This window comes from Anser anser (assembly GCF_964211835.1).
Source record: "Anser anser genome assembly, chromosome: 1".
NCBI lineage: Eukaryota > Metazoa > Chordata > Aves > Anseriformes > Anatidae > Anser > Anser anser.
In genome coordinates this window covers 43377025-43391434 of record NC_139720.1, presented here as the reverse complement: position 1 = coordinate 43391434, position 14410 = coordinate 43377025, and the positions used below count along the sequence as shown (strand labels likewise).

The 14410-nt window shown below is 42.7% G+C and overlaps 2 protein-coding genes across 4 annotated transcripts in view; one reads left to right on the top strand and one right to left on the bottom strand.

Moving 5' to 3' along the window:
- Window positions 1-14113, bottom strand: part of LOC310888503 (uncharacterized protein) — a 59650-nt gene extending 45537 nt beyond the window's left edge. For both annotated transcript variants that reach the window (XM_083815241.1, XM_083815242.1), the window contains exons 1-2: window positions 5329-14113; window positions 76-189 (exon numbers count right to left, since the gene is read on the bottom strand). In XM_083815241.1, coding sequence (XP_083671367.1) covers window positions 76-189; window positions 5329-5493 — 279 coding nt within the window. In that variant the 5' untranslated portion in view covers window positions 5494-14113. The remainder of the gene's footprint in view (window positions 1-75; window positions 190-5328) is intronic.
- Window positions 3713-14410, top strand: part of LIN7A (lin-7 homolog A, crumbs cell polarity complex component) — a 49399-nt gene continuing 38701 nt past the window's right edge. Inside the window, exon 1 of one of the 2 annotated variants that reach the window (XM_083815207.1) lies at window positions 3713-4882. In XM_083815207.1, coding sequence (XP_083671333.1) covers window positions 4570-4882 — 313 coding nt within the window. In that variant the 5' untranslated portion in view covers window positions 3713-4569. The remainder of the gene's footprint in view (window positions 4883-14410) is intronic. The other variant, XM_083815208.1, reaches the window with a different exon arrangement.

The window sequence follows — 14410 nt, the reverse complement described above, 5'->3', positions numbered from 1 at the left end:
CTCTTCTTTTGCAGCAGTTATTTTTAGAGAGTACGTAGACTTACAGGCTGCTATAGACCCCATGTTGAAACTTACTGGACTGAGGAGTAGACCCTGCATCTGAATTTCAGCGGAGTCCAAACAGAATCTTTCAGCAAACCTTGATCCTGTTATCCCTGTTGTCAACTGGAGTTGAGTCTTAAACAAAAACTGAAAAAGAAAAAAAGAAAGGTAAAGAAGTGTTTTTAAAGGCCAGATTAGTTTTGGTGTTAGGGAAAACAGCCACTGTGTTATCTACAAAAAGTAATCCATTACATGATATTAGAATGTACGCGTGAGTAACGCTTATAATTCTCAGAAAGCACTAAATTACACTTCTTATGGGAAACTTATGCAGTTCTTTGCCCAATAAACAAACTGCTGTTAAACCATTAGACGTCTCATATAGCAAGTTCTGCCATGGAAACTGCATGGAAATAACTGATGGGTTTTAAAAAAGGAAGGATTCTTTCCTCCATAGAAACAAAATGCCACTCAAAAAGCAAATTTGAATGATGAAAAAAATCCTCAGTCTTTTGAGAATTCACAGTCCATATTACAACACTACTGGAATCTGCTTTTAGTTGTACTGAAGTGCAAGGTGCAAGTGAAACCATTGGTCAGCACAAAAAAGAGAAAAGGCTATTGCTATTGCAATTGCATTTGTGTGTTGTTACTCAGTCCTAAGGCATGATCTATAATTTTGAAAGCTTGTTGTACCTGGGATCTTCACTGAAATAATCCGGAGTTTCATGCAATATGCAAATATAATCAAACTGTGTTTGATGGGGGAATGCCTGATACAGCTGATCATCCTGCAAATAGAGTGTGCAGCATTCCCCAGTGCTGTCAAGTCGATACAAGAGATGGAATAACATATTGCTTTAAGAAAAAGGGGCATAAGCAGGATAAAACTATATTATATAATAAAAATAATCCATTTTGTAGCCTCTGGTGAAATAAAGCAGCCGCCCAACGAACTTTCCAATGTAAACTTGGATGTGAAGAGTCCTGCAGCAAGCTGAAATTTTATGGGAGAGGTAGGCAGGAACCCAAATGCAAGTACCCAAGGTGAAATTCAGTCATGACAAGACATTTAGTCCAGTGACTAACATCTAGAATTTGGCTAAAAGGCATAATACAGTGCTGTAGAACCCGAACAGATTTAACTATGCCAGTGCGGTACAGCCTCTTGCCACAAACCTCTGTAGCCACCAGAAAGCAGGGATTCTGCCTGTTAGAGGTGGCTCTGGCATTGAAGCAAATAGCTGCATTTACTGCAGTATTCCAGTTGTGCAGCAGCATCTTAGTTCCAGGGAGTTAATTATCCCACACAAAGTTTAGGACAGGTGGAGACGTGCTACTCAGGCAGCCAGCGAACCTATTTGGAGCTGTGTTGGTTTTTTTTTGCCACGTTCCATTGCACCGTGCTGTGTAGAAATAATTTTCTGGCCCTTGCAACACCAACTCATGAGGGAAGCCAAAAGGTCGTAAAAGTCCTGAGAGTAATAGATCACTATCATTATCTCATCTAACCTCCTGAATACCTCAGCCATTCTACTTTTCTTTAGAAGTTAGATCAAAGCAAGCCTTTTAGAAAGACATCTAATTTTGTTCAGATTACGAGCAACAGTGAGTAATTGGTCCCTATGTTATCCTTACTGCCAGAATAGTACATCTTATTCAAGGTTGAATTTGTTAAACCTCCAGCCATGGGGCCACCTTATGTCATAAGACAATAAATTTTAAGGCTATAAAACCCTCCACCATTACGCCTCTTCCATATACATTGGCCTACCTACACACAGTGATTTAGTTCATTCTTACCCTTTTCTTCAGTAAGCTTGGACTGAGTTCCTTAAATCTCATGTCAAAGTTGATTTCCCACCTTGAAAGACAAACACCAGGTCTGGACACAGCATTCCAGAAAGTTGGTTTCTCAGTGCTATGTACACAGGGAAGATCATTTCCCTAGTTCTATGTGCCACTCCTTTTTGTATATTTTCAAGGATCACACGAGCCTCTAGGCAACATTGCACCAAGAACGTATGTTGAGACTGCTACGTGAGAACACCCCTCCCCAAGACAATCTCCAGTCCTGCAAGTACCCATTGCATTCTTCATTACTTGCTCGCAGCGGCATTAAAACACACTACTTTGGGAATGTAATAATTCAGTACAGTTATTCAGATAATTCTTACCAGCAATTTGGATACTTGATTACAAAATCATACAATAACCGTCCCTGGGGGTGTTCAAGGAAACGCTGGACATGGTGCTTAGGGACATGGTTTAGTAGGTGACATTGGTAGTACGGTGATGGTTGGACCAGATGATCTTGAAGGTCTTTTCCAAAGACCTTGCTCAAAGCAGGGCTAACTTTGCAGCAAAAGCAGGTTGCCCAGGTCCTTGCCCAGTCAGGTTGGAAAATCTTGAAGAACAGAGATTCCTTCTTTCAAGGACAACTTCTTTTAATATTTACTCACTTTCATGGTGATTCTTTTTTTAAAAACAAAACAAAACTTGTGTCATCTAAAAGCATAGCGACCAAGGCCTCTACATGTGCATTTTAGATCTTTGAATAAAATACTAAATTGACAAAGTCTGCAAGCATCCTATTAGAAATAGTCTTGTTTTCTGGCATCTGACTGCTGACTACATGTTGAAAATCTGGCACTAAGCCAGTTTGCAGTCCATATGACCTAGTTTCTGTTAATTCAGTCTAGTTTCGTTGGTTCAGTAAACATCACACGTTACTGAATTAAAAGGTCCAGTGTAGCCCAAGGAATAGCAGGCTGGGAGGCACACCCGTTGCTTCTTTTAAAACGATCCACCTCCTAAGAAAGTGGTGCCACTTCTCTTTGCTAACTTGCGCTGTTAGAGTCCACTATTTCTACTGGGAATTGACACTGGAAAGCAAGAGCCATTTCACAGATCCCTGCTTCATTCCACCTCCCCTTCTGCAGCAGAAGAATTCTGCTGGACAATTTCTGAAATTTTCCCCAGTTCAGTTGCTTAAAGTATTCTTCGGCTAATTCTTTAATGTCCTTGAGCATTAGCTGTGCAGCTATGCTGATTAGGAAATGTTTAATTTCAGCAAATGCTGCTTTTCATCTTCCTTGAGTGCAGATAATACTCACATTCAAGTCTCTCCTCCAAGTGCCAATTAGCCCCTGTGGCAGAGCACATGAAATCTGACCAGCGGTAGATAAAAAAGGATAAAGTCAGAATAAGCTTATTGCTTTCCACAGGCACCCAGCTCAATCCCAAACATTGCAATTTCTAAAGTTGGGTATTTCTGAGAAGGTATATATTTGGCATTAACATTACACAGATATTAATAGAAAAGTTATTGTCATAACTGCACTTTGCTTCAAGATGTCGGTTCGCAATATGGCAGTTTAAAAGAGCAAGCCTGAGGCTTACGAAGTCCTATATGAAAAACAACCCAATTGGCTCATTAACTAGGCGCCATGCTTTTGCTATTATTTAAACATACTTTAATATCTGTAGTAGATTTTTTAAAGTGTCATAATAGTTTGAGAGTTGTCACATTAGGTTGTTATAGCTCCAAATGCGTACTTCTTCCCTGCTCAGGCCTGAATCCAATATACAGTAATGTGACTACTTTAGAGGCGCTGTTACGCTTTATGCCAATCCAGCTGCTCTGCAAGTACATAAAATCTGCATAATAAAAATCTTTACGTTAATTTCAGTTTTAAAAACTGACTGCTCACCAGGAACTGATTTCTCGACTTCAGTGTTTTAGCCAGATGAAACATTTTCTTGTCAAGATATCTGAATGGTCTACTGTTTATTGTTTACTAATTAGAGAAATTTGTGCTGATTTGAGTTCATCAGAAGTGGGTGGCTCGTATTTATTATTTAAGCTTCTTTAGTTTTAAAACCGCTGAATGCATTTTCAATCTCCTCTTAAAACTTTTAATGGCGGAATTTCCACAGCTTCCCTAATTATCTATACCAGTGTTTAAATACCCTTGCAGTTAAGGCTTTTACTGAGGTGCAGCCTGCCGCTGCTGTACTTTCTCGTCCTGTTTTGCCAGCTCCCCAGTGGGTATGGGGAAGGAAGAGAGCACCATGCTCCCCCGTAACATTCCCCCAGTTTCAGCTCTTCTTGGGCAAAACCAGAAATGCCGGTACTGCACAGGGTAGCAGTCGGAGAAGGAACAGCTTTCACCCAGCCATTTCTCTGCACAGCTGTCCACAGAGGGGAAGGCGGCAACCACCGCAGCGCCCTGCCAAGCCACGTCCCCCCCGCTTTCCTGACAGGCAGCCAGGCTCCTCGCCCCCAGCCCCAGGCGAGGCCGGCCGGGCCCGTCCTGCCCACCCCGTGGCGCTGCGGAGCTGCCCGGCCCCGGCCCCGTCCTCGTCCCGCTCCCTCCCTCCCTCCGCTGCGGCACCCCCGGGCGGCGGGGCCAGAGCCGGCCCGCCCCTCCACCGCCCCCGGCCCGCAGGGCCCCGGCACTAAGCCCCGAGGCGAGCCCGGCGCGGCGGCAGCCCCCCGGCAGCCCCGGGCCCGGCGGCGCAGCCATGCCGGCAGCCCGCGCGGGGCCCCGCCGGGCCGCCTTGCGCCCGCAGCATCGCGGCGCCCCGGCTACAGCCAGCCGCGCTCCCCTGGGCACCCTGTCCGCCTCCTCCTCCTCTTCCTCCTCCTCCTCCACCTCCTCCTCCTCCTCCTCCTCCCACGGAGCCACCCTCCTCCTCCGCCCCCTCTCCCTGCCAGCCTCCTCCCCGCCTTTCCCCGCGCCCCACGCCGCTGCCGGAGCCGCGCGTCACTCGGGCTCCAGCCCCGCCGCAGACATGGCGACGCTGGCCGCCGTGCAGCCGCTCACGCTGGACAGAGGTAAGCGCGGCTCGGCGCGGCTCGGCACGGCCCCGCGGCGGGCGGGAGGAGGGGCTGCGAGGCGGACGAGAAAACTTTGTCCGCCGGCGGCGAGCGGCTGACCGGCCACCGGCAGGGCTGGCAGCCCCCGGGCTGGGGCTCCGCGGCCGTGCCGCCGCCGCCTCCGCCCGGCTCGCCCCCGCCGCCTGGCCCCGAGCCCGGCCTGGCTGCTGCGGGAGGTGGCTCCCGGTGCCGGGGTGCTGCTTTGCGGAGACCTGTCACCCCGCCGGGTGCTTTGAGTTGGTGTCGGCAGCCTTGCCGAAGGGGTGCCGGAGTCTGGAAGTTGGGTTTAAATTCGGCTTTCGCCTGCGGGATGTAGAAATTGAACCTCTCCCTCGCAGCGCGTTTGTGCTCCTAGCAAGGCTCAGCCGCTGGGTTTCTGTGGGTTGCCGGGGTGAATAACTTACCTGATGTCTGAGTTGTTTTGCTTCTTGGGCTCTGTGAGCTAAAGAGGTCAAACAGTTCCCAAACCAGCATTTTAAGTTGCTGATGTATTTTTCTTCCTGACTTGCATTGAGGAGCTCTGAGAGGCTCCCAGCATGTGAAGTTAGATCTTCTAGATTTGAACGCATGATTTAGGCATGTTGTTTGTTTCTTTTTTGCTTTGTTTTTTTAACATATTCTTTCTAGAGGGTTAAGATGTGCTTCAAAGCAAGATAGAGAGTGCATTCTGTAAATCTTATGCAAAAGAAGCCTGATGAGCACAGTTTTTCAGCATGATAAAGGTGATGTGGGCAGCTTTCCTGGAACTCAACTGAGAGCAAAACAGCCCACAAAATATCATAGAATCACAGAATATCCTAAACTGGAAGGGACCCACAAGGAGCAACTAGTCCAACCTCTGGCTCCACACAGGACCACCCGAAAATCAGACCCTATGTCCAAAAGCATTGTCCAAACACTTCTTGGACTCCAGCAGGCTCGGTGCCGTGACCACTTCCCTGGAGATCCTGTCCTGGTGCCCAACCACCCTCTTGGTGAACAGCGTTTTCCTAACATCCAAAGTACTCTAAATACAGTTTGCTAGACGGCTTAAATTCAAACATCAGTAGAAAAGGAGAATCTAAAATTATTCTTACTGAAATAACAAAGTGCTAGCATGCACTTTAAATTAAACTGCTCAGAAATCCACTGTGTAATCTACAGTTTCACCCTAATACTGTTTTCAGTAAGCAGGACAAATCTATTTCCTGGCAAAGGGCTGAACAGATGGCAATCCATTAGCAAACCTGGCTTTTCTGAGGCAAGTATTACTATTTCAGAATTACACATTCCTCTTCATCACAAAAACACCGCTTTAAAAAATCCACAGTACACAAAAAATGCAAATCAGTCCCAATTTAAATATATATATGTTGTCTGCTGTGTCCTGGATATGCCTAACCATTTGGCAGGGGTGCCAATGTGACGTGCAAAAGGAAAATACAGGCAAGGAGAAAGAGATTTAAATACTGCACCTGGCCTGAGAGGGCTGTTTCGTCAGTGAGGTGTACTTCATCACCCGTAACAGGTTGCTGCTACGTCAACTGGAGTGGGTGGGCTGATACTCCAGAAGCAACTCCAACCCTAGTGCTTCCAGATACTTCCTCTGTAGTCTTTCTCTCACAGCTGTGGAAGAAGGAAAGTGCTATGTAGTGAGATTTTGCACATTTCTTTTGCTTTTATTAAAGCAGACGTGGCTATGTTTACTGTCACTGTGCTTTGCGCAGCTCTGCTGTGATCTAGGCATAGCCCAGGAGAGTCTTGTAGACTTGTAACCACTTTGCCGTGTCCCACAGAGAGCGCAGCGCAGCGGAAAAATAAAGAGCATTCCATGAGCGGCAGCACTAATAACCTTGCATTGCGGAGCCTTGAATAGCTGCTTGATCTCTGGTCAGGGAGTGTTTGCATTTCCTCCTGCTAAGGGGCGCAGAAATGGTGAAACACCGTATGGATGCATACATCAGAAATCCAAGTTACGCTCTGACGTAGTCTGCTCCTGGACAAAACATGTACTGTGTTCCAGTATGGTGATGGAGCTTTCCTAAAGCCTGACACAAACGGAATTCAAAATCTGTATGGTAAAATGAATTACCATTTAAAGGTGAAGGGCATGTTGTGTGTGAATGATTGAAAGCCAATTACATTCTGGAAGATTACTTCAGTCCAAAGCGCAGGAATTAATTTCCTTAATTCCTGTCATCATGTGCCTTTCTACCTGCACAAATGTGTGCAAGTTCCATTAGGGCTTTTTAATATGTGGAACAAGTTCACAAAATAATGGAAATTTTAATCACTTACAATTTAATCTCCAAGGCTTTTGCCTGACCTTTGCGTGGTGCTCTGCTGGGAGGAGGGGAAGGAATCAGCAACTGCTGCAGTGTGGAAACATAGAGCCGTGGAGCTACACGTGGGGGCCACTGCGGGCACACAGGCCCAGTGGTTGAGAGCTTTGTGAGGGGGAAGAGCCTTCTGCCAGGCATCTTCTAACAGCCACATAAGTCTCTTACTTAAAAAGGAAAAAAAAAAAAAAAAAAAAGCGCACCCTTCCTGTCTTTTTAGCATATGAGACATATGCAATATTGGAAGCATGCTGTCGGTAAGGAAGCACCCCATCAGTAATCCCCAGTGCCCATCAGAGCTCACTGTGGGAATATTTTAGGCCAATTCAGGGATGATGATAGAAACTTTGAAAGCTTTACTTGGTTCCGTGTTGAGATGAACAGCTACAATGCTGTGTTTCATAAAATGACAAAGGAAAAGAGTAAGGTCGGGATTTTTTTTTCATTTTATGTTCAAGGTTATGTATTTTAAATTATGCTCCCAGTTTAATTTGCCTCCATTTAAAAAACAAAACAGGCAGTCCAAACCAAAAGGAAAATGCTTAAAAATGCCCATACTATTTTTTTTATTTTTTAACTGTGTACCACTTGTCGCACCTTGTGCCTCGTTTTTCTCTGTGTTGGGCCAGCAGCGCTGCCTGTGCCTCTCCTCGCAATGCCTGTCGTGCTGCACAGCTATAGGAAGCTCATTGTGGGTGTGAAGCACGTGAAGGGTGCATTAGCACAGCCTGATGGAAGCATTTTCTGTAAATGCCACTGTGCTCCCAGATATATGTTGGGAGGAATAGGTTTCTGTGCTTCCCTTGGGGCTTGTTTTAGGAGTGGCCCTATGAAGGCATGCAGTTTGTAGCAGGCATCGTGCTAGTAAGGCTTAACGGATGTTCACCATCGGAACTTTTTTGTTTTGCTAAAAGTCTGGCAAATTTTTCATAAAGCTGGTTTTACATAAAATTTTACCCGTGCTCTTCCTTCCAAGATGAAAATCTGCTCTGACAGGAAACTGACCATTTATTTACTTGGAGTGATGTGAAACTTCAGTCTCTCTTCCTTTCTCCATAAGACCATGGAAACAGTAGCTTTAAAAGAGTAATTCTTGATTGTTCTTCTTGCTTTTGAAGATATTATACAATTAGCCTGTGCAACGACCATCTCATGATTAAGAGCATGGAAATATCTTTTCATGTGAAGGGGGACTTATTAATAATCCAGGTCCCGCTACATTTTTCCTTATACAGCCACCATTCATGCCACTGATGGTTTCACTTCTTCATGTGATTAAGGATGAAAGAAGAAATTTGAATAGACTGAATATCCAGTGCTGATATTTTAATCCCTGTGAAGTTTCACAACAAGGTCATAGCTATTGGCTGTTGACAACCAAATTTCTCTTGTTTTCAAATATATCCTAGGCAACTAGAGAGACTTCTTGCTCTTGAGCTGTAACACATAGCTAATCTCTGTTGTCTTTTTAACAATTCAAACAGATATTTTTCTAGTGGAGTAGGTGTCCCATAACTTCCAGAAAATCCTTTATAAAACACCATGTTTAGTGACAATGAATAAGAATTCGAACAGACTTGGTATCGCCATCAGCTGATAGCAGTGGTAGATGTACTCTATGAAATGTGATACAAGATGATGTTTGACTGTTAGTATGCATTGTTGTTTGCTAGGGTGCTCTTCCTTCCTTCTCTCATCTTGTCATTTCTCTTTTCATTCTCAAAACCTACATAAATAGGGATTTTTTCCCATCGGTGCCCATTTATTTGCATATAATAGAAATTGTTTTGAATAGAAATTTCTGTATATTATCTTTGGAGAAAAATACGTAGCATACTCAACAGGAAGAGAAAATCAGAGTTATAAAGTGTGAAATACACTCCTTGGCAGAGGTGCAACATAAGGCCAAGTATCTTTTACGCTGCGGTTAAGCCCTTCAAAACAGTGTTAAGCGGTTATGCTGCTCCCTGCATGGCTTTCAACAAAGCATTTCTATCTGTCATAGAAATTTCTTGTACTGCTCTTCAGCCTAGCATGTTAAAGCAGAAAAATATTTCTGCAAGTGCCACACACTTTAAGTCTAATATTACTCTATTTGGTATGCCAGCTGATGACATATAAATAACCAAATTCATTCTTCCAAGGGAGGAAAAAAAAGGGGGGCCTGTTATGTGTAGGACGAGAAACAATTGACAATTCTGGTCACAGACCAAAATGTATTTTTTTTTGTTTTACATCAGTTTGTAAACATTTATTTGATATTTTTTTCTAATGTATTTATATGAAGGGATGGTTTAAGGTGAGCAGATTGCGCCAGCGATTGATGTTTTATGTATAAGGATGTTTTCTGAAGATCCGAGCAGTTTAAGAGGTTTTTTTAGCCAAGTATGCATTTCGGTTGTGTCTTCTGGAGCTCTGTAGCAAGAATAAGAGGAAGTCCCAACCCGAATGTCATCTTTCATTTCAGTCAGGGATGCAAAAATAGACAGTTTGAAAAGTTAAATGCTGACGTACAACTTAAACACCTCTGGCAGTAGAAGCTTGAACTGGAAGAGGTGCCAGGGTTCGCTGTGGCAAGGGGAGCTCTGCCTCACGAGGTGGCTCGGGTTCAGCCGGCCGCGCACTGAGGGACAGGGCTCTGTCCTCGGGCCTGAAGCAGCTCGCGATGATGTGGATGTTGGAACTGAGCGTGGTCGCAGGGGATGGAAATGAATCAAAGTTCATTGCATCGTCTGCGTGCACCAGGCACAGCGGCCCTCCGGCGCTGCCTTTCTTTCAGAGAGCTGCACCTTCATGGCTGGCACTACGTGGACACGGAAATGTCTTCCAAAAAGTAGTGGTGTTCTTAACACTAGGCCACCTTTGTGGGGCGTAGAGGAGAAATATCTTAAATTTCCAATCGTGTTTACTTCAGAAACATGCAACTGATCAGAAGCTGTGTTCAAAGTCAGGGAATTTTTGAGAGACAGCTCTGTGAGAGCAGCTGTTCCTACCGTTCCCTCTGGTCTGTCAGGCTGAAAAAAATTTTTGGAGATGGTAGCAATAAAATAATCATTGTAACCTACCTGAATTTATCCTGCATAGAACAAAGTGGTAAACACAACTAATACGTGTACATTCTTCTGCTTGTGCTCCAGAAGGGGCTTGCTCCTGAAGCTTGGTGAAGTGGATGGAGCCTGTGACAAGCCCCTGGGTGGGTGTGGGATTCACCATTTGCAGCAGGTTGCAAGATGAGAATGTTAATGATCAGAAAGAACACGGGATGCTGTTTTTTTTTTTTTTTGTGTGTGTGTGTGTAGTAAGTGTATACTCTCTGTCTATAGATAATGTTGAAGAGGAAAGATCTGTTTTTGTAAATAATATCCATATGCTGGATTCTACACACTTCAGTTACATGCTGATGTCCGGGAGACATTTGTGTAACTAATGAAAAAAGGATTAACCTCTTAATGTGATTGTTAGTAAACAATTTGCTTAATTCCATCCCGAAGCTTTAGTTGGACTCTTCTGATGATGTTATCACAGAGAAAATTAAAAAAAAGTGACAAATTACTGAAGTCATCAGCTTTGTGCCAAGGATAATTTGTCCTTTTTGTTCCCCATTTCAGAACACATATATTCACATCTCTCCTTAACATGGATGACAGTCACGCGCATGCAAAAAAAGAAATACAAGCTTTTGGTGACTTGTGTCATTCTGATACAAAACGAGGTTCCCGTAGGTAAAGCTATAGAATTTGAAATATGAATTGTGTAGAACTATTGATTTTTATTACTCAGAAGCACAAATAATTAAAAGTTGAGGATTTAAGAGGAAACCAAGGAAAGGCAGATAGATAGCATTTTGAGAGCACTTAACTGTAAATTTGTAAATCTGCTTTCCATCATGCACAATTAATTTGTTTCACATGATGTATTTTTGACATTTAAAAATAATACTAATGTGCTGGAAACTGCACGTATGTATAAATCCAAGGATTTTCAAAGTTAATCTAAGTCAGCTTAATCTTCTTTTGTGATATTTGCTGGAGAGTTACCCTCTGAATGAGAAACATTTAATGGTTAATTCTCTATTCAGATAAGATGATTTGATTCAGAAATGCACATTTGCATACTAGCAGTTTTATTTTAATAATGAGTATTTAAACCACAAGCTCAGGTCTCAGATAAGTTAAATACAGGAGATGTATGTATATATTTGAGAATGTGATTTTCTGTGGTCCAAAACAGAAGGGTTAAATAAACCCCGAACTTCTCAAATGCAATTCCACTAAGTCACCAGGAAATGCTTCTCATAATGAGTTATTACCTCAGTGCTATTTTACTAGTAATAGTTAAAATATATATAGTAGAAAAGTTGATTTCCAGAAGAGATTGGAGAATTGTTACAATTTAAAAGATAGGACAATGAAGTATCCATGAATACACAGAGCATCAAAGCATTGATTTTAATTGTTTCTGTGTAAACATGGATAATCGAATACGGAAGAATGGGGCCCAGAATAGACTCTTAATTTATTTCTTCTTAACCTAAATTACATTTTTACTGGTTCTTTTTAATGAGAGCCCAAGTTTAAGCACTAATCCTCCAATTTCACTAACTCTTTAATTTTCTTTTTCAACCATGTTTTCTGAAAAATAATAAATCTCCTAGACCATAAGATAGCAGTCCCTCTGGAACCAGTTAAGTATTGGGGAAGAGTGTACTTGAAATAGCTTAGGTGGATCACTGTTGCCATCAGCAGCAGTTTTAACCCTCAGAAATTTATTTACCATAATCTCTTCACTTTTCAGTAGATTTGGCAGTAGTGTTTCTGTCAAATGCTGTTTACTGAATCATCACAGGAATAAAAGGATAGCGTATCTGTTCTTTGTTATACAGAGCCAGACCAGAGAAACTTTTAGAGGGCATGATGACTTTTAAAATCCATGAAGCACTCTTTGGAAAAAGAGGTGGTTGTACGTCTGGTCCCCTCTGTAGCCTGATAGTCTTGTAATCCGATGGTGGAACTTAGGCTCATTTATACAGTGTCTTTTGCTTCCTAACAGTATAGCCATGTCAAAAGATGCCAGGTGTGCTCCTTGTATCTTAGGCAGATAACTTACCTTGTGAAATCAGGCTGCAACCTGAGATGAGTTCCAGTTCCCTGCTCCTGTTCTCAGCATTGTAGCACACATACAACACCAAACAACGGCACTACAAAGGTGGCCACGAGCTCTCTTTCTCACAGGGGTTTTCTGTTTAAAGTTTTGTGCATAACTTGCAGCAGCAATTCAAGATAGTCATGGCTTTCTTCTGAGGTCATAGCCACCTCAGAGTTGAAAGTTAGCAGTGAGCAGTTGTTGAGATCTACCAGCAGCATGTCTGTACCACCTAGTTGTACTGCCAAAGGATTTTATTTATACTGCCTTCTGCTGTTGTAGCTTTTCACATACACATCTTCAAGGAAAGTTTTTTTTTCCCTTTTCTGAGAAATGACTAGGCTGTAGCCAGCTACCAGAGGGATTCGATCTGCAAGAAGTAATATCCTTAAATCCACTAAAATTGAAGAGAGAATATTAACTTTCTTCTTGTTACCTGACCCTACAGGGAAAGTTGTGTTAGGTGTGTGTCTTTAATGACTGCATTGCATCCACTGTATTGCACAAATGTCATTTTTTTGCTGTCATCTCAAACCACCTAAGAAAACATACCAAATAATGCAAGATAAAATCATGATGCTCGACTTACAGTGATGATTTGCATTGCTGCTAGGTACAACTGCCAGTAGCCCACAGCCATCTTCCTGGTAATAACAGAAAAAGATGTAAGGTTAAGATTAGCTGGCAAGGTAAGAACTGAGGAGAGGCAGCAGGAGACTCTGGTAATGGCACATGAGCAGGGAGGAGGCTGGGAGCGACTGCCTTGGCTCCAACGCGGTGCCTGTTGTGACAGAGAATTAGCATCCCTAAGTTAACCTTGCCTCCCTTTGTGAGACACCTCTTGGTGCCTTTTTCCCCTCTTCCTGTCGGCTTCCCTGCCAACAAAAATCTCTCAGCTGCAAACTAAAGACAGGCTGCAAGCATCCGTGTGGGTAACGCATGAGGTTGCCCATATGGCCAATGCTTTTGTTTTGCAGTGCGCACGTAGGACACGTAAATACATGCTTCTGCGTAGGGAGGGGAGTGAGAGAATGGAATTCAGCTAAGAGAAAAGTATATGACAGTTAGAAATAGAGTTATTTTTCATCCTGTTTTTCTTTGTTCACACAAGCCCATTCATTGTAATTGTTTCTGTTTTCTGCTTCTCTAGGTTAGTCAAACATTTAATTCCTTCACTCATTGTAATGGTTTTCTCTGTATGCTTGCAGACTAAAACACAAAAGCAAGCATTCTATTAAGTTTCTATTAAGGACCCTTCCTTGGGGTATTTTAATGTAGCAGCCTTTTATTTTTTTTTTTAATCTGGGATCAGAACCTGTAAAGTGTTGACATTTGCAGTTTCAGCAAGGTGTCCAGCGTACTTCTGCCTGGTGTTTAAAACAATCTCACTCCAGCATGAGGGTGGTTCTGCTGAGCTGTTCTCCTAAAACCAAGCGATGTGATCAGGAGACCGCTGAGACTGGTAGAGTTATCAAGGCATCTCTTTACAAAATACAGGAGAGAATATACAGTTTTCCTACTTTCGCAAAGTTCAACTTGCAAGAACTTATTTCATTACAGCCAGGTCCTTACCCTACTGAATTTCACAATTTCTCAGGGATTTATAGCTTTGCTTCGGAGGGCTCTTTTTTGCCATTATTTCATAGTTTCAGGAAGCCAAGATAGAACACTATTTTACACTTTTGGGTAGACAAATAAATGCTTTAAACACTGTTACTTTTTTTTTTCTTAAGAAATATTTACATATTATGCTTCCTGCAGGAAACGAGGGTTTAATTATTTTACTTAATGAATTAATATGTACACATATATTCAAAATATATACAACATATATTTACTTCAATACAAAATTATTTTTTTTCAAAGTCTAACAAACCTTTTTCTTTTTGTGTCATATTCATAGCTAACTGTCCCTAGTCAGAAAAATCACCAGAATCATGTCTCATCTGTTCTATTCAGCAGTTAGTGGCTAGCTATAAATCATAGTTCTGATCACAAAGAGCAGGCATGATTGAACGATGTAAAA